The sequence below is a fragment of the Gossypium hirsutum genome, chromosome A09 (assembly GCF_007990345.1).
Source record: "Gossypium hirsutum isolate 1008001.06 chromosome A09, Gossypium_hirsutum_v2.1, whole genome shotgun sequence".
Taxonomy (NCBI): domain Eukaryota; kingdom Viridiplantae; phylum Streptophyta; class Magnoliopsida; order Malvales; family Malvaceae; genus Gossypium; species Gossypium hirsutum.
The window spans coordinates 62,718,830-62,739,797 of record NC_053432.1 but is presented as its reverse complement, the minus strand read 5'-3'; the positions used below and the strand labels follow the sequence as shown (position 1 = coordinate 62,739,797).

Sequence of the window (20,968 nt, the reverse complement as noted above, 5' to 3'; positions counted from 1 at the left end):
TGCTTGTATGTACTTGTATAATTTTGTCTATTAATTCATGTGGAATAACTTGACCATTTAGTAATGGTTGCTAAAATTTCATGTTTGGATGTATCAATGTATGTGCATGGAATTGTGGAGTAATAAGTTTCCTTATAATTTGTTAAGTAGAGAAGCTATAAACGAGATATATGTATGGTTAGAATAGTAGAATTATAAAGCATGTATAACATGACTTGTGGCAAGCTAGTTGCTTCGAATATAAAATAAAAATAATAATAAAATATATGAATCAAATTTGAATTTATGATATATGCTCAGTATATGTTAAATTTAAGTTTGGGAGATGGAAATGGTATGAATTTGATTGAATCTTGAGGTACAATTCGTGTTTGCAATATAATTAATAATGTATTTTTAATATTTAATTAGCTACATGCTTTATATATATACGATTATGATTTGTGTGAATATGTAAATGTTCGGAACTGTGCTTTTGTTTAGTAATGTCTTGTAACCCTAATCGGCGACGAATACGGGTTAGGGTGTTGCATTGTGTTTGATTTGAATTTGTTTGAGCCCACAATCAAAGCAATTCGTGGTACGAGAATAAAAGAGAAGGTCGTTTAGTTGAAAGTCGGGAATGACAAGGATCTGTCTAGCCAAAAAACATAGGTGCGATTTCAGATAAAGTTTATTGCTATAAATATCACAAACTAACTCGACTTTCAAAATTTTAATTTTTCATTATGTAAGAAAAGCATTTTCGAACCAAATTTTTTCCAACACTATTCGCCCCACCTATATTATGGTATGTAAAAGAGTTAGTGGCAAATGAACCTTGAGGATACAATAGCCCAATGACTATTTACGTTTTGCATCGACAGAAATAATCAACTGAGCATTAAGTGGAGCATAACAATAATATCAATTTCTATAAAAAAATTCTACAATAATTCTCTATAGAACAATCTAGTAATATGAAAGATGGTGGAAGAATAAAAAGAAACTTTGTTTCTATGTTTTTTGATGTGTCACGCAAATGAAATTCCATTCCTATTTACAAAAGGTCTCATGTCTCTTTATAGGGATATAACTACATCTTTAACAATAACATAATTGTTCAATAGATATCTACTTGAATAATTATAATTATTTGTTAATAATCAAGTGACATAATTTTTGGATTTAAGAGATATAACTCATCACTGTAAATAGTGACAACTTTTGGTTAATAACCAAGTGACATAACTTTGGTTACTTATAAATTTTCATTTGCAACTACTGGAACACTATATATTTTGGAAATGTTCTAACAATCCTCTCCCATTTTCAACATATTCTAGATTTTGATAAATTTGGAAATCAATTGTGTAAGGTGTCTTACGATTGAACCTTCACTTAGTGAAAACATGTTAAAGTTAATCAAAATTGCATAGTAAACTATGCTTTGAACCAACTATTCAATTTGGTTAACCGAACACATCTCACACAGTGATTTCAATGCCAATTAATGCATAGTATCCAATGACACTATTATGGTAATGTGTTTGTAACCTCTTTTTAATGAGTGTTGTCAAAGCTAAAACCCTAAGCTCCTAGAATCAGCCACACTTCCACTCACATAGGTAGATCCCATCAATAGTGCTCTTGTAATTATAACACTAACATATTTATGTTATGGGTCTTAAGAGTGTAATACTCATCCTTCCCCTTATCATTACGAGTACCTAACACTTTTTACCTTGGGATGATATATTATATATATTATTTTATAGTGCTAATAGTCACATATTGATGTTGTACTTTATCTCATTGAACTCAAGACTTAAACATTATACTAAGCATTGAGTTGAGTACTACATCTCAAAATTGTATAGAACCACGAGATTGTAGATCATAATCAAACCGTATATAAAAAAACCACATGCACTATCGTGAATATGTACAATATCATCTTGATTTCAAATATATGATTATCACGTTATATATTCTCACTAGGAGATTTCATACCAGAATATTGATCTTATTATATAGGTCAATGCTTTTTACTATTCTACGTTGACTAGAAAAATTAACCATGCATATAACTTATTTCATTTCTAGTCAAAACCACTTCTATTTCAAACCTGATTACATAAAATAAAAAAGGTGCAATCATATATGAAGCCCATTTAGCTTAAGGTTATTTAACAAAAACAACAACAAAAATTATTTATATTATAATGATCATTTACAAACTTTCATTTTAGAAATGAAAATGATGGCTCATCAATATCATTTAAATGCTAGTTACTAATATCATGATTTAAATAAACAAATAAATTCATATATCAAATTAAATATATATCACAAAAAAATAATTTTGCACTAAAAATTTCACTCACAAATTAAATGGAGTGAATTAATTTAATTCAACTCCAACCAAACATCTACATATAATGTATAAATAAGTATAGAATTGTCTTTTTGAAAAATCATAAATTTTCATGGTTGGAAGTTTACTAAATATACATGGTTATCATGATTTGAAATCATTGAACAAACATATGTTTTCGGTTTAAGGGGCCAACCGAAACATTATTTCCTTGCATTGCTTAAAAATTTCATTAACTCCTTTTCTTTCTCCTTTTCATGATTGTAAAAATATATGCATATCATATATATTACATAATTATGTACCAGTCATAACTATGCATGCATATCATGTATATAATAAATTAGCATTTGACTTTATCAAAAACTAATCCATGAGACACTTATACTTTTTGCATAATATAACTAATCTCGATAGAACATAACCATGAAATTCAATTCATGCAATAATAGTAAACCAAAAATTGACGTATCTGTTGTTATTGCTACAAATATTTCTTCTAAGCCAATAATTAAATCACTGACCTCAATGTTATCCCCTTTCTGAAGTCATCCTCATAGTACCATGATTGTAGTGGCATGTGAATGCATAGTGAATAGCCATACCTTCTTTAATTTATCATAAATTACGAAAATAGAACCTTAAAATTGTTGGTGGGGGGATAAAATGAATTTATAAGAAATTAATGAAAGCTTCAAGACAATGCCACTTTCTTTAAGGTTCTGTTCGCCCCCACTTATATTATAGTGTGCGAAAAGATTAATAGTAGATGAACCTTAAGGATACAATGAAGCCTAATGATTGTTTACATTTTATACTGATGGAAATATAAAAACAAAGTTTCTATGTTGTTTGGCGTGTCATGTAAATGAAATATAGATATCTACATCATAAGGACATAACTACCTAAATGGATAGTCATATCTTTAGCAATAAACATAATTATCTGATAGATATCTACCTGAATAATTATAACTATTTGTTAATAATCAAGTGACAAAACTTTAGAATTTAAGAGGCATAACTCATCACTATAAATAGTGACAAATTCTAATTAATAATCAATTGATATAACTTTTCATTTGATTACTCCAACACTGTATAATTTGGAAATGTTAATAAAGTTTATAATTAGTGTTTTTATGGACATTAAACCCTTTAGTTTCAAATTCTTTTCTTCTAATAATTCATCAATAACAGTTTTCTAGAATTAGGCACCCATGCAAGTTTAAAATTTGTTTTTGTTTTCTTTCAAATTGCAAGTTTTTGAAAAGAAGATATCATTTATGAAATTTGAACTCTGATATTTGAAGTGTTAGAATTTTAATTGACAGAAAAGAAGTAGGTTGAAAAAAAGAATAAATATAATAGAACCTACATAGACTAATGAATAGCCAACATCCTAAGAATATACTAGACAGAATCAACCGCAGAGGATCACTACCGCCTAAGAATAGGATCATGGAGTGTAAACAATATCCTACAATTAAAATGGTTCCTTCCCAAAATTCATTTAAGAGAAATATTAATATCCATGGATTTTGTTGAAACTATTTTTTTGAAAAAAATGAGTCGACTTTTATTTTAAAAGTGAAAATAAAAAATAAGAGTCGCCACCAATCTTTTTTTTATTTAGGTGCAGTCGGATTACCTCGTAATTTGATTATTTTAATAAAATGTTTTGGTATTACTAAAACAGCGATTTTGGTCTACAAAATTTGAAAAAACAGATTTGAGAGTCGGTTACGTACGAGAAAGGATTAGCACCCTCGTAACTCCCAAGATTGGTACCTAATTGATTAATTAATGTCTTAATGTTGAAATTTAAAAACTCGAAAAGATTTAAAAAAATGATCCTCTTTTTTAATGTTGATTTTTTACGAAAAATTTACTTGCGTAAATCGAAACGGATGTTAAAGACCTTGTCCCGAAGTAATAAAATGTCACATCCAGTACGTTAAGACACAACATTTTAAAACCTCGAGAATAAACTTGTCTTTTGATTTTCAAAACCCATGCGTTTTAATTTCAAAAGGTAATTCGGTCATTTAGGTCAAACGAAGAAAATAAAAATCTAGCACGTTAGGGCACGATCTCTAAAATCTCCAAACACGGAATGTTATCTTTATTATAATTTAAAATTCATATATTTTGAATTTTAAAGAGATATTTTGCTATCTGGGTTTAACGAGAACATCGAAACCCTGTAAGTGAGGGTAAGATTTCTTAAATTCCCGAAATGAAAAATATTGCTTATTTAAAACACCACATTTTATGTAGTGGGTAAATATTAATGCAACGCAAATTCGTAGTAATAATGGCATAATATGCTTGATAAAAACGATATTAATATGCATAATAGAATAATAGCGAATGCGATAATATAAATTACAACAATAAGAGCAAGAAATAAAAAAGGATAAATAATAAATGAAATAAAAAAGACAGACCAGTTAAAAAAAGCAAGTAAAAAGTTGAAAATAAGCAAATAGATAGAAGGATAAAGAAATATTAAATAAAACAATTAAGAAATGATAATAATAATAATTAATTGTAATAATAATAATATCAATAATAAAGATAGTAGTAATAAAATGGCAATGAAGAGGTATGTAAATAAATAACAATAATTATGACAATAAGAAATAAATAAAAACATAAAAGAGGAGATAAAATATAAGAAAAATATAAAAATATATGATAAAAAAATTAAAGACAATATTAAATATTAAAGAACCAAAGAATAATAACTAAATACCTAAATCAGTAAACAAAAATAAAATATATAAACAAAACAAATAAAATAAAATATCTATAAAAGGAAAAATAATAGTAAAAGTTGAAACTATGTAATAAGGACCACAATTGGAAGCTAAACAAATTTTAAAGGGGGAAATCGGAAATGAAAAACAAAGTGGAGGATTAAAACGTAATGCGCAAAAACTAATAGCGACCAAAAGGGAAAATATCCTTGGTCCCTTGTGCGCAGCGTGTATGGGCTAAATTGGGGGACTAAATTGAAACTGAAATAAAATTTTAAGGCTGAAATGGAAATAACAGAAAGGATCCCATTTGAAACGTCCCCAAAGGTGGAAGGACTAAGGGCGTAAATAGCCCATACGTCTGAAAACACGCGAATCCTCCACTACCTGGGTCGGGTCGCGCGGGTTCCCCCCCTAAACGACGACGTTTTAAGGCGGGGGGGAAGCAAAACGTGGTCGTTTTGCAGGGCTGTTAAAGCCAAATTTTTTTTAATTTTTTTTCATTTCTTCCTTTCTTTTTTTCTAAAAACAGAGAGTAGCCCCTCCCCTTCCTTTTTCCTTTTTCCTTTTCTGCTAGGGTTTTGAAAACCCATCATCGCACCATCGCCGAACAGCCTTGGCTCCACCGTGGACAGTGGTCGGAGTCACGCAAGATCGGACTCGGGTAAGTTTTCTCTGCTCTTTTTTTTATTTTATCCTTTTGCTTGAAAATAGATTTGTAATAATATAAAAAAAGAAAAGGGAAAACGAAAAGAAAAAGAAGAGAAAATCAAAATCAACCCTTTTTTTTTCTTTTGATTTCTGAAATATGCGTGTAATACAGTATTTTTTTGTATTCAAAAATCACCCCTTACAATCGTTTGTTTTGGTGGCTTTATAGCCGATTCACTGCCTATTTGCTACTGTTGATTATGGTTCATTGCTATTGCGTTTTTGCTTCTTTGTTACTGTTCCTGCACATGGCTTCTGTCTCTTTCCTTTTCTTCTTTGCAGATGGTGGTTGAAGGGTGTCAGACAGCACGTGGGTGGCAGCAGAGGCTGTGCTGAGGCTGCTGGTCAGAAGACCCTAGGTGCGGCACACCTAGGGTTTTGGTATTTTTGTTTTTTTCTGTTAACTTAGGGCTAGGGTTAGATTGGGCTTGGTTTGGGCTTGTTTTGTAAGTGGTTTTTTTTGTGTTTGTTGGATTGTTTATTTTGGGCCCGAGTAAAATTTGGGTCTTACAGATTTTATATTTTATATTAGTTACAATGAATTTTATTTTCACAAATCTAATTATTAAAAATAACAAATAAAAATAAAATAAAGAGAAAACTATACTATTAGTCATCAAACTATTCGTGTAAATTTTGTTTGGGTCACCAAACTATAAAAAATTCCAATTTCGTTACTAATGTTTTAGATTGTTTCTATTTTGGTTACTCTCCATTAAATGGTTAAAAGAAATGATGACGTGACCTTTTCTAACTGGTATATTAACATATTTAATCATCAATAATTATAAATTTTATCATTTTAATCTTAATTCTAAATAATTAAAAAAATAATCTTTCACATTTACAAATTCTATCAATCAAATCTTCACATACATATAATTAAATGATTATTATATATGAAAAAGTAGAAAATATAAATAAAATCCGAATTAACTGCAGGCTTCAGCCGAATACTCAAATAGAGATATCCTAGCCTAGTAATCTAACTCCGCCCAATTGCAGCCTAGTGATCTAACCCCAGCAATTAAAGTTGTTTGTCAAATTTGACTAGCCCAATATCTAATTACGACTTTTTTTTTTCTAAATATATTAAAATTAAATATCCAAATAAGTTATTCGTGCCTATCTGACAGGCGCAACCCTTTTTTTATATTAAATTATTTTTTGGTTTAATAAAATATTATTATTTTATTTTTATTAAAAATATTTAAATTTATATACCCGTAAAAATACGGTAAACGGGTCAAAATATGGGTAAAGAATACCCGAAAATGGTCGAGCCTGACAGATAGGCGCAACACCTCAGCTCCCCCTACGCCTCGCGTCCTGCCCTCTGTCGCTGCCCGTCCTAGCCCCCTTCTGCTGCCTTTTGCCGCTGCCCCCCTGGCGCTGTCAGCTGCACAAGTATAGTCCCTTCAAGGGAAAAAAATGGTAAATGGGGACCTTATAAGCATGGTTCCCCAAGTTGAAGTTTGAAGCAGCCACCGAAAGAGAGAAAGAAAGGAGAGAAAGGAGAAGAAAAAAAAAGAAGAAGAAGGAGAGAGAAGAAGAAGAAGAAGAAAGAAAAAAAAAAGGTAATTTATTATTTTAGTAAATAATTTTGTTTATAATTTAAAGAGTTTAATTAAGATGTTGTTAAATTTTTTGTTATTAATTATTATTTATAAATTGTTTATGTTTAGTGTTTATGGTTTTGGGTTAATATTTTGTATGAATGTAATTTTTTTATAATTATTTTAAAATTAATTTGTTAGTAATTTAGGATTATGTTATAAATTTTTATGTTTGTAATTATTTTAAAATTAGTTTATTAGTAATTTAGGATTATGTTATAAATTGTTGTGTTTAGTTTAGTATTTGGTGAGTTTTTAGTAATGTAAACTTATTTAAATATTTTGTTAGTAATTTATTATAAAATGTTGTGTTTTGTGTTTTGTTATAATTATTTATTTTATTAATAATTTATGGGATTAGGTTACAAATTGTTAGTGTTTAGTGGTTTAGGGTATTGTGATTTTTTAGTAATGTAATTTTTAAAAAAAATAATTTTATAATTAATTTGTTAGTAATTTATTATTAGGTTATATAAATTGTTAGTGTTTAGTTTAGTGTTTTGTGATTTTTTTAATGCAATTATATATTAATTTTTATTAATTATTTATTTGACAATTTTTATTAATTTATTAAAATATTGATTAAATTTTATAGGCTGTTTGAAATGAACTAATCATGTATGTTTCTATTTCTATTTTTTTTAATTTGTATGTTTTTATGTTTAGATAGTTTATATTTATTTTAATTATATTATTATTGTAATCTAACAAAATTTTTATTGTAGGTAAATTATGAAAAATTATGAGATATTTACCGTGTTTTGTTTCTAAAATTTGAAATTGTTTATTGTATTTTTTGAAACAAATTAAATGAATTCATTTTTTTTAATTGCATATTTGCAACAAATGAGCTCTTTGATTAATAATAATAATTACATATTAAGTACTATTAATAAGATGGTAATGAAATTTTTATTTGATACTCATATTATTTACTAAATTAAATTATATTATATTAACTATTTTGCTAATTAAAATACTATAAAAAATTAACAGAAAACAAGTAGGTTGAAAATAAGAATAACTATAAATTTGATTTTTTACGAGTTACAACGTGCATAACATCGCTTTATGCAGAACCTACATAGACTAATGAATAACCAACATCCTAAGAATATACTAGACAGAATCAACCGCAGAGGATCACTACCGCCTAAGAATAGGATCATGGAGTATAAACAATATCCTACAATTAAAATGGTTCCTTCCCAAAATTCATTTATGAGAAAAATTAATATCCATGGGCATAACCCAAATCCCAGAATCGAAATGCTGAGTTTTGACACCCGATTAGTGATGCCCACCAGCACCAACAAAAGACCAAATAACATCGAAACTATTTTGATAATATTCGCTGCTAAAAGAGTTGGCGCTATGAAACATATTGATAGATGGAAGCATAATGCGAAAACTGCAAGCAATATTTGAAGTGCAGTCCTAAAACCAACAGGAAAAGGTTTAAGGAGGTCTAATGTTAAGAAAAATGCTGTCATAAACACAAAATAAGTTGGAACAAAGAAACGAAGATAGTTAACTGCACCCAAGACTGATCTCCCCGGTGCATTTGCATCAAATGATCCTTTGGACTTCGAGAATTTTTCTCCTTGCAAAACACCACCGGGCGGGCTAATGGCCACTTGGAAGGATGCCGTTAGAAGCAGTCCTAAAATTATTAGTAAGGTACTGCGGTCCTCGCTTGATATATTGTCTACATCGTTAAAGATTAACGATGATGCCTTTGCCACATACCTGCCAATTTTTTTCTTCAACTTATATTTAAAGTTGGAAACTCGTGGACTAAAACAATCACGCAGAATGATAATGCTTTCAATATTGTTCTATTGATGCGCTGCCTCCAGTGCCGTCAAACCAGCCTCATTGGTCTCATGCTTATCAGCTTTGCATTCTAGTAGTAGTTTGAGCATCTATTTAGTTAATAATTTGAGATATTAAAAAAGAGAAGCAACAACCAGTCAACCATGAAATACAAAACAATCCATGTAATATTAATTATATACAAGAGATGATGGATCGAACCTGGGGTTGATTATTGATAGCAGCTATGTGCAGTGCAGTGTTGCCATCTTCGTCTTTCCTGTTCACTACTTCTTGACAGTAGTCTTTCTTTTTAAGTGTTCGAATTAGAACTTGGAAAGAGTCCAATCTATTCTTTTCCGCTGCAATATGCAAAGCAGTACGATTCCTAGTTGTAACGTTTTTGATACTTTGGGGACAAACCTCCAAAAACCTATCGACCAAGCCATCAGGGTTTCCAACTTTACTTATCAAGTGCAAGGGAGTCTTACCCTTCTTCCCTTTGACACGAACAAGATCTTTATCGATCTCTAGGAAGCGTAACACCATCTCTTTATGCCCTTTTTTAACCGCAATGTGAATTGGGCTTAAATCTTTTTGGTTTAGCTTCCTGGCAAATGATGGCTTTAAGTTCATCATCTCCATTGCGAACCCAATGCATCCTTCTTCTGCAGCTACGTGTAATGGAGTTTCCATAAACTCCACTTCATCAAAACTCCTCAAAACATTTCCATTTCTTTGAATTAATGAATACAAATCACTAACAGCTGTTCTCAAACTTTCATCCATCTTAGGAGGAAGGATTGATAGACAATAAGAGAGAAACTGAAAGGGTTTAATTAAGTCCACTTACAGCAATTAACTAAAAAGACTAAAGACGTGGTGTATTGGAGTCAACAAGGAAACAACATGTGGATAGAAAGGACACCCAAATATACGTATATCTTTTTGGTCTTGGTCTTCGAGTGCCGTAAAATTTAAGGTTGTACTTTCTTCCATTGATTTTAGTGTTTTCCAAATTGAAGTATGCCTATTGGAGTCAACAAGGTTGTATTTTCATTGTCAAAAATCTCAGCCAATAGGGTGAAGGAGGGAGCCGATAAAGAAGGAAAAAAAACCATTCTTCTTAATATGTCAAATTATTGCGAAAATAGAAGGAAGCTCTATAAAAATCAGTGATTATAACAATAGGGATCTGCTGACAATGTGCGCCACTTAAAGTTATTTAATAATTAATTAAGAATATTCTGTTATATTCAAAATAAAATTATTCATGGTTTCATAATTCATACTATAATAAAAAATATCAGAACAAGAAATATGTATATTTATTATAATAAAATTCTTTTGGTGCAGCCAGATAAATAACACTTCACTTGTAATTTCATAAAAGTTCGGAATATTAATCTTAATAAATATAAAATTGAAGGTGTTCCAGTCTAAAATAATGCTCAATTAATATAAGTTTCTTAGAAATGTTTATATTTAATATTTTGTAAGTGTACAGACGACAAAATCATTAATGTTAAATGTAAATAAAAATAAGGCTAAAGAATTTCGAATTTTGTATGACAATAAAGTAGTGTTTGGTATGATAGAAAGTAGTTACTTTTTTTAAAAAATTAATTAGTGGAAAAGTGATTTCAACGTTTAGTATGTCATGCATGTTTTTTTACTTTTTCTGGAATTTAATATTCCCTTGAAAATTACTTTTCTATTAATATGACAATGTGATTCTTATGATAAAAGGTGAGAAAATTATTTTTTTTATGTACATTGAAAAGTTAAATAAAAAAATAAAATTAACCCTATTTTATATTAGTTTAGTACATTAGTCTACTTAGAAAAAAGGAAAAGCTATTGCCTCCTTCCTCCTTCCTATCACTTGATTTTCTTTATTACTCCAACAAATTTTTGGCAAGTAAGTTTTATTCATTGATTTTATTTTTTTTCTAGTTACAAATTTGATTTAGCACTTGTATTTGTATGAAATACTTGTTAATTTTTTTTGTAGAATATGAGTAAAATTGTTCATTGAAGCTGTGTAGAAATTGCGGGTTAGGCAGCCTATGATTTTACATTTTTATGATTTAATTATTTGTAGTTTTGCTCAGAACGATACCTAGAATCAACTCTTTTTTTTTAATATATTCCTATTGTTTTTGAGTTGCTCGGTGTTCAAGATTGTAGGGTATGGAAAACTTGATTTATAAGACTCATTTTGAGTCCACGCGGCTAGGCACATGGACGTGTGACTGAACCGTGTGAGACACACGGTTAACACATGGGCGTGTGGTTTGGCTGTGTGTCCCCTGCAACTTTAAAATTTCAAAACAGAATGCCCAGGTAATTTCACTTAGGCAGAGACACAAGAATGTGTCTCAACCGTGTGAGGCACACGGCCTAGCACACGGGCATGTGGCTGCCTGTGTGGCCTAAGTCAGAGAGTTACACGGGGCCAGACATGACTTGAGGCACGGGCATGTATAATGGCCACATGGGCGTATGACCCTTACACCTAGGAAAAATTTTGATATTTCACAAAAAAATTATAGAGTACCCGATTTAGTCCCGATTCATTTCTAACACATATTTTGGGTCGTAATGGCTCAAAAGAGGGACAACATATTTAAATTATGATATGCATGTTAGATGATTATAAAATATTTGTATTTGATCAGAAAAGTCTGGTAATGCTCCGTAACCCTGTTCCAGTGACGGATAAGGGTTAGGGGGTGTTACATTTGAAATGTTGATGGCAATGGTAACTGAAGCTCCGATTTTAACCCAACTTGAACCGGGACAAGACTTTATTCTGTTCAGCTACGTATCACCCAACTGTTTAGGTTGTGTATTAATGCAAGAGGGAAAGTAATTGTTTATAATTCTCGAAAACTTAAGCCGCATGAGAAGAATTATCCTACTCACGACTTGAAACTTGCAGTTGTGGTTTTCGCTTTGAAGATATGGAGACATTATTTGTACGAAGAAAAATGTCACATTTTCACGTATCATAAAAGTCTAAAATACTTGCTGACGTAGAAATAATTGAATTTGAGATAGCACAGGTGACTTGAGTTACTTAAAGACTGCGACTTGATCATTAACTATTATCCGGGAAAAGCCAATGTTGTGGTTGATGCTCTAAGGTAAAAATCTCTATTCGCTTTATAAACGATGAATACTTGATTGACTTTGGGGCGGAATATCTTTATTTTAGCCGAGTTGAGAGCTAAACCTATATTTCTTTAGAGGATTTAGGAGTTGCAAAAATACAACACTGAATTGCAAGTGAGGCATAAACTTATTGAAACAATCAAACAAATTAATTCAACATAGATAATAACAGTTCTACCGGTTGCTATAGAAGAGAGGTTTGTTTTTCCACTGAAAGTAAAATAAATAATTTTTAGTTTTGTGTTTGATTCGAATTTGTTTGAGCCCACACTCGAAGCAATTCGTGGTACGAGAATAAATGAGAAGGTCGTTTAGTTGAAAGTCGGGAAAGACAAGGATCTGTCTAGCCGAAAACACAGATGTGATTTCAGATAAATTTTATTGCTATAAATATCACAAACTAACTCGATTTTCAAAATTTTAAATTTTCACTGTGTAAGAAAAACATTTTCAAATCGGATTTTTTCCAACACTATTCGCCCCACCTATATTATGGTATGCAAAGGAGTTAGTGGCAAATAAACCTTGAGGATACAATAGCCCAATGACTATTTATATTTTGCATTGACGGAAACAATCCACTGAGCACTAAGTGGTAATTTCTATAGAAAATTTCTACAATAATTCTTTATAGAACAATCTAGGAATATGAAAGATGGTGGAAGAATAGAAAGAAAGTTTGTTTCTTTTTTTTTTTTTTGGTGTGACATGCAAATGAAATTCCATTCCTATTTACAAAAGGTCTCATGTCTCTTTATAGGGATATAACTACATCTTTAACAATAAACATAATTATTCAATAGATATCTACTTGAATAATTATAACTATTTGTTAATGATCAAGTGACATAACTTTTGGATTTAGGAGACATAACTCATCACTATAAATAGTGACAACTTTTGGTTAATAACCAAGTGACATAACTTTGGTTACTTATAAATTTTCATTTGCAACTACTAGAACACTATATATTTTGAAAATGTTCTAACCATCCCTTCCCCCCATTTTCAAAATATTCTAGATTTTTATAAATTTGGAAATCAATTGTGTAAGGTGTCTTACGATTGAACTTTCACTTAGTGAAAACATGTTAAACTTAATCAAAATTGCATGGTAGACTATGCTTTGAACCAGGTATTCCATTTGGTTAACCGAACACATCTCACACAATTATTTCAATACCAATTAATGCACAGTATCCAAGGACACTATTATGATAATGTGTTTGTAACCTCTTTTTAATGAGTTTTGTCAAAGCTAAATCCCTGAGCTCCTAGAATCAGCCACACTTCCACTCACTTAGGTAGATCCCAACGAGAGTGTTCCTGTAATTATGATATTGACATATTTATATTATGGGTCTTAAGAGTATTGTCGAAATCATTTTTTGAAAATGGGGATCGACCTTTTGAAAACAAAACATGGAGTCGCCACCAATCTTTTGTTTAGGTGTGATTGGCTCACCTGATAAAACATTTTACTCCATTTAAGTCAATTATGGCCTACATAAATTTGAGAAAACAGGTTCGGGAGCCGATTACGTATGGGGAAGGATTAGCACCCTCACTACGCCCAAAATTGGCACCGAATTGATTAAGTACTGTCATTATGTCAGAGATTTGAGGTTATTTTTGAAATATGACTCCTTAAAAACATTTGAATAGCTCAAGTTGATTGTCAAAATTCTCTTGTTCAGAGGAATACAGCATTGCATCCAACACGATAGGACGCGATCCTTTATCCCCTCGAAAATACGGTAAATTTTGATTTTCAAAAGTTTATACATTGAAAATTACAAAGGGCGTCCAATTATTTAGTCCAACGAAAAACCGAAACCCAGCACGGTTGGGCATGATTCCTCGAACTTCCAAACATTGAACATTGCTTTGTTTTAGAATTTAAAGAATACGAATGAAATTCTAAAGGAATATTCGATTGTTTTGAACAAACGAGAAAATTGCAACCCAACACGATAGGGCACAATTCCCCGAATCGCTAAGCATCGAAAATATCCTTCGTTTTAAAGAATTTTTAAAGACATGAGTGAAATACCAAAGGAATATTCGATCGTTTCGAGCAAACAGGAAATTGCAACCCAGCACAGTAGGGCACGATTCCCCGAATTGCCAAACATCGAACATTGCCTTCGTTTTAAGGAATTTTTAAAGACATGAGTGAAATACCAAAGGAATATTCGATCGTTTCGAGCAAACAGAAAATTGCAACCCAGCATGGTAGGCACGATTCCCCGAATTGCCAAACATCGAACATTGCCTTCGTTTTAAGGAATCTTTAAACAGATAATTATAAAACCAGCTAGAAATACACTAATTTGACTTGAAATAAAAGGGAATAATTAGTTTTAAAGAATTAGAAATTATAAAGTGATATTTGTAAACCGGAAAGGAAATAAAAAACACGGGATGATGGATGAAAGGAGATAATATAATTCGTTTAATTGACTAACAAGATAAACAATCAAATTCAACCAATCTAAAAATATTATCAATTTCTTAAGCGTGAATGAAGAATAATCAATATGGTAGTAATACAAAACGAAAATAATATACCATAATAATATACATAACCTAATACAACACAATCAATACAAGATATACAAAATAAAATGAAAATTAAAAGATCAATATGGTACAAAATTAAAATAATGATAAACACGTAGTATATAACATATGAGTTAATAGATTTAGAAGAACTAGAGATACACATATAATCATTTAAAATATATGTTAGAATGGATATTTTCGAATCGAATAATATACGAAGTGTTAAGGAATATCGGTTTACAATTGATAACCTATATATCAAAGGAGAATTTAAAGATATGCAAAGATAATAAAAGTGTATAATAATTTTAAGAACATATTAGATTTACAAATTGTATATATATATGTGTAAATAAATTAAGAATAAGTAGAATATGTATAAGAATTAAATTAATTTTATCAAGTTATATAATGGATTTAGAAACATACTTATATATACAAAGAAAGCTATAGGTACAATATACATGGGTTTAGCAATGTATATAGATTCAATATGTGCACCAATGTTTACGCATACGTAGAATAATAATTTAAATAATGTATAAAACAGGTGATTTCCTTTCAATCAACGAATATTAAAATATATATAAAAAATTGTATCTATGAAATAATATAGGGCTAATAATATACAAAGAATAAAGTTAATTTTGTTTCAAGGTATATATATATAATAATGCATCAAACACGTACATAAAATAATATACAAAATATGGAATTAAAATCACTCAAACTACAATGAATAAATAAACAAATGATGCAAATGATACAATTAGTATGAACAAATAAACACGAATAATAAAAGAAAAACTGTAAAAGAGAATCTAAATAAAACTTAATTGAAATCTAGTTAAAATAGGAGGGGTAATGTGCAAATAAAATAAACTGTTGAGGTTAAAATAGGGATCCAGGCGAACACGTGAAAAACCAAGGGGGACCAAATGGGTAATAAACCCGTCCACCCAAAACGCACTGCTTCGATTAGGGACCAAAATAAAACAGTAAAAAATTCCAGGGGTGAAATAAAAAAAGGTAATAGTAAAAAAGGACCCCATTAAAACTGGCCTCAAGAGCGGAGGGACTAAGGGCGCAAATAGACCCTCAGTCCCAGAACACGCGGATCCTAGGCGGTTTTCGAGTCGGACTTCGGGCCGGGCGATTAAAAGACGCCGTTTTGGGTGTGGAATGCTTGCCCCAAAACGACGCCGTACCAGGGGGCTATAAAAGTTAAAAAAAGTTTAGAAATTTTCATTTCCTCCGAGTTTCAGAACAAAAAAATGAGAGAGGGGGAGTTGTTTTCTCTCTGGGTAAATCCCAGAACCGGCCAAAGGGGTCTAGCGACTCCCACTGTGGCTCCGCCGTGCCGCCCACTGTGAAAATAGCCAAAAGGTAAAATTTTTTTAATTTTTTATTATTTTTTGTCTAATATATATATTGTTTTTAATAGGATAGAGTTGGAATATATAAACAAATGCGGAAAATAAAAAAAGAAAAGAAAAAAGAAAAAAATATAGACCTTTGATTTTGTCTTTTATTTCTTACTGCAATTTGAGTGAATATTTTTGAAGTCTTTTGATGGTGTTTCTCTTTGTATTTTAACGAAAACCAAATCCGAAAAAAATACAATCTCCTCTCTTCGGCTTTTATAAAGCCATTACATACATTTTTTTATCATTTTCACTATTGTTTGCGTGTTTATCTTGTAGGGGCAGTTGGAGCGGTGCTGAGTAGGTGGTGGCAGACGTCGGTGGTGGATGGGACAAGGGCAGACCTAGGTGCGGCGCACCTAGGGTTTCTTTTGATTTTTTTTTTGAATTGAAAAAAATATGGGCTTGGTGGGCTAGGTTTAGTTTTAGATTGGGCTTTAGGTTTGGTTTTATCTGTAGTTGGGTTTAGGGGTTATAGAAATGGGTTTTGGGCCAGGCGAATTGGGCTTGTAACAGCTGCCCCTCTTTGCTCGTTGTCGTGTAATGAGAACAGAGCAAAGACTTTTAAGAAAGACCAATTTTGCTCGGTCCCATCGAGCCTTAACTTCTTTAGTGCCTCTCATTTTTAGGTAGCCTCGTTCAGCCCACTACATCTTGTCGCTTTGCTTCGCTCTATCGCTTCACTGCAACTTCAAGGAAATAAGGTTTGTTTTGATCTGCTCTACTGCAACTTCAGAGAGATGAGATCTGAGCTTTATAGCTTTAATCGGTTCCACTGCAACTTCAAGGAAATAAGATTTGCTATCTTTAGTTTGTTCCACTGCAACTTTTGGAAGATAAGACTTGTTTTGATCTGCTCTACTACAACTTCAGAGAGATGAGATCTGTGGTTTATAGCTTCAATCTGTTCCACTGCAACTTCAGGGAAATAAGATTTGCTATCTTTAGTCTGCTCCACTACAATTTCAGGGTGATAAGACTTGTTTTGATCTGCTCTACTGCAACTTCAAAGAGATGAGATCTGTGCTTTATAGATTCAATCTGTTCCACTGCAACTTCAGGGAAATAAGATTTGCTTTATTTAGTCTGCTCCACTGGAACTTCAAGGAGATAAGACTTGTGACTTCAATCCATTCCGCTAAAACTTCAAGGAGATCTGCTATGACTTCGAGCCGCTCCAACACCATTTCAGGGAGAAATGATTTGTAATTCAGCCTATTACCCTACTGCTTAGGGGGTTGAGGCTCACCGTCTTCAATCTGTTCCACTACTGCTTAGGGAGACAAGATCTATAATTTTCAGACGTTGCTACACCATCCTCTATAGGTATGATCTGTAGAATTAGTTTCAAATACCTATGCTTATACCAAATAATTAGGATGCTATGATCGAAATGAATCAAAATGCTTCTAACTAGGTATGTCATGAATGATCTGCATGAGTGCGGTATGTTATGAGAATGATCCCTTTTTAATGTTTGGGTTGCTAATGTTTTTTGTTCATCAAGGTTCTGTCACTGAAACTGTATTCTGTCTTCTTGTTCATCTTAGATTTTGGACGAAAAATCCGAAATGGTAGTCCCAATTTAACTCTTCCTTCTCAAATATTCCAATCCTTGGGTTTGGTTAGTTCTAAATAATAGTCCTGTTTCAGGTTCCTATATTATTTAGAAACTTTCAGAGTAATATGTAGAACTCCTTTTGCAAAAATGTCATTAGTCCATTAGTCGTTATTTCAATACAAAATGCTTGAGAAAGATCGTAACAATGGACAGAACCGAAATTTATCAGAAACAAAATTTGAAAGGAATAGATTAATCACAAAACATAAACATTGCTGGAAGACAAAAGGAAAACAGGTTCCCCAAATATCGCAGCATGAACTTCCCTGTATGAACTTCTTGAAGACCCATTTTTGAGCCTAATATGTGTTTAGGGGATCTAGAGTACTCTTGTTGATGCCTCAAGATGTAACATCTCTCATCTTTGCTAATTCAGATATTACAAGAGTACCGCAGGCCCAACCTCTGATCCAAGTTTGAATCACCCTTTTGCGGGTTTTCAATTCAAAATCCCTTTGGTCTCAAGGTGCTCTTTGTGAGTTTTCACCTTGGCCTCTCCTTCCCCCTTTTTTTTTAAGCGAAGTATTTCTTAACCGAATCCGAATTCACAGGATTGGGTAAAATCTTGCCATCCATTTCGGTCAATATCAATGCTCCTCCAGAAAAGGCTTTCTTCTCCACATAAGGTCCTTCCCAATTTGGCATCCATTTTCCTCTGAAGTCTTTTTATATAGGCAGGATCTTTTTTAATACTAGGTCTCCTTCATGGAATTCTCTAGGACGAACCTTTTTGTTGTAGGCTCGCATCATCCATTTTTGGTACATTTGACCATAACGGATTGCCTTTAGCCCTTTTCTTCGATCAAATTCAACTGATCGTATCGGGATTGGATCCACTCTGCCTCATCCAGCTTTACTTCTGCCAAAACTCTGAGGGAAGGAATCTCAACCTCGATGGGTAAAACCGCCTTCATTCCATAGACCAATGAGAAAAGAGTTGCCCCAGTAGAGGTCCTGATGGATGTTCGATAAGCATAGAGGGCGAACGGTAATTCTCAAGTCAATCTTTGTAAGTTTTAGTCATCTTTCCCACAATCTTCTTGATGTTCTTATTGGCTGCTTCGACTGCACCATTCATTTTCGGGCGATACGGCGACGAGTTGTGGTGTCTAATCTTGAACTGATTGCAGACTTCTACTATTGTACTATTGTTCAAATTCAATGCATTGTCAAATATGATCTTTTCTAGCATTCCATATCGACAGATAATCTCCCTCTTTAGGAACTTACTAACTACTGATTTTGTAACATTAGCATATGAAGCGGTCTCTACCCACTTGGTGAAATAATCGATAACCACAAAGATGAATCGATGCCCATTTGAAGCTTTTGGTGAAATTGGCCCGATCACATCCATGCCACACATCGAAAAAGGCCATGGAGAAGTCATAACATGCAGAGGTGAATGAGGCACATTAATCTTGTCTCCATAGATTTGGCACTTATGACATCTTTTGGCACAGTTAATATAGTCTCCTTCCATGATGGACCAATAATAACCAAATCTCATAATTTGTCTAGCCATTGTGAAGCCGTTAACGTGTGCCTCACAGACGCCCTCATGGACTTCTTTCAAGATTTTCTTAGCCTCAATAGCGTCTACACATCTTAACAATACCTGATCCTTCCTTCTTTTGTATAGGATCTCCCCGTCCAAGACATAGTCGCTGGTCAGTTTTCTCAACGTTCTTTTAGTCGTTTTCAGTAGCTTGGTCGGGGTACTCACGATTCTTCACATACCGCAGGATATCGTGGTACCAAAGGTGATCATCATTTTCTGTTTCTTCTTCGAGGTTGTAACAATGGGTTGGAGCCTCGTAAATACTCATTTGGATCAGTTTCACATCTTCTTGTTTGTTCACCTTGATCATTGAGGCTAAAGTTGCTAGGGCGTCAGCCATCTGATTTTCTTCTCGAGGGAGATAGTAGAAGACGATATCATCAAATTCTTTAATTAATTCAAGGACCGGATTTCTGTAATTAATCAATTTGGGATCTCTCGTCTCCCATTCACCTTTGAGTTGATAAATCACTAGCGCAGAATCTCCATATACTTCTAGTACTTTAATATTGTGTTCTACTGCTACACGGATGCCCATGATGCACGCTTCGTATTCCGCCATATTGTTCGTGCAGTCAAAATCCAATTTACTAGTGAAGGGATAATGATCTCCGTCTGGGGATACCAAGATTGCCCCAATTCTGTTACCCACAGCATTTGATGCTCCGTCGAAGTTTAGTTTCCAAGGATGACCTTCTTGAGGGTCTTCTTCAGTGGTTGCCACGTACATCAGATCTTCATTTGGAAAATCAAAGTTCAGAGGCTCATAGTCCTCTAGAGCTCTACTGGCTAGAAAATCTGCTATGGTACTCCCTTTTACAGCTTTCTGATTTACATAGATGATATCAAATTCGAAAAGTAGAATTTGTCATCGGGCCATTTTTCCATTTAAAACAGTTGATTCCATCAGGTACTTGAGAGGATCTAATTTAGAAATCAGCCAAGTTGTGTGGTACAACATGTATTGTCTCAGTCTTCAGGTTGTTCAAATTAAAGCACAACACAACTTTTCAATTGGCGAGTATCTCGTCTCACATTCAGTGAACTTCTTACTGAGGTAATATATCGCTCTTTCTTTCTTTCTTGACTCATCGTGTTGGCCGAGTACATATCCCATAAAATTTTCAAATACTGTCAAATACAGTATCAGTGGTTTATCTGGACTAGGTGGTGTCAACACTGGGGCATTAGACAAATATTACTTAACCTTGTCAAAAGTCTTCTGGCACTTCATATCCCAAACACCAGGGTTATGTTTCTTAAGGAGGCGGAATATGGGGTCACATTTCTCGGTTAGTTGTGAAATAAACCGAGCGATGTAATTTAATCTCCCTAAGAATCCCCGAACTTCCTTTTGAGT

The 20,968-nt window shown here is 32.5% G+C and overlaps 1 protein-coding gene and 1 long non-coding RNA gene across 3 annotated transcripts; one reads left to right on the top strand and one right to left on the bottom strand.

Moving 5' to 3' along the window:
• Positions 1 to 326: 326 nt before the first annotated feature.
• On the top strand, positions 327 to 6,386 carry LOC107889138 (uncharacterized). Its single transcript, XR_001681663.2, has 2 exons — positions 327 to 5,782; positions 6,112 to 6,386. It is a non-coding gene; the product is annotated as an uncharacterized lncRNA (long non-coding RNA).
• Positions 6,387 to 8,453: 2,067 nt separating this feature from the next.
• On the bottom strand, positions 8,454 to 10,133 carry LOC107889137 (ankyrin repeat-containing protein BDA1-like). 2 transcript variants are annotated; one of them, XM_016813466.2, is made up of 2 exons: positions 9,483 to 10,133; positions 8,454 to 9,351 (listed from the first exon to the last, which is right to left on the bottom strand). In XM_016813466.2, exons 1-2 carry the CDS (start codon positions 10,047 to 10,049, stop codon positions 9,310 to 9,312), a joined length of 609 nt encoding a protein of 202 aa, XP_016668955.2. In that variant the 5' UTR covers positions 10,050 to 10,133; the 3' UTR covers positions 8,454 to 9,309. The 2 variants fall into 2 exon arrangements, with proteins under 2 accessions (XP_016668955.2, XP_016668954.2); XM_016813465.2 differs by having other exon boundaries at positions 8,454 to 9,370; positions 9,483 to 10,128.
• Between the last annotated feature and the right edge of the window lie 10,835 nt (positions 10,134 to 20,968).

Coding starts and splice junctions, on each gene's coding strand:
- LOC107889137 (XM_016813465.2), bottom strand. CDS start 10,049: ATGGATGAAAGTTTGAGAACAGCTGTTAGTGATTTGTATTCATTAATT. Junction 9,371..9,482: donor CTATCAATAATCAACCCCAG/GTTCGATCCATC, acceptor TTAACTAAATAG/ATGCTCAAACTACTACTAGA.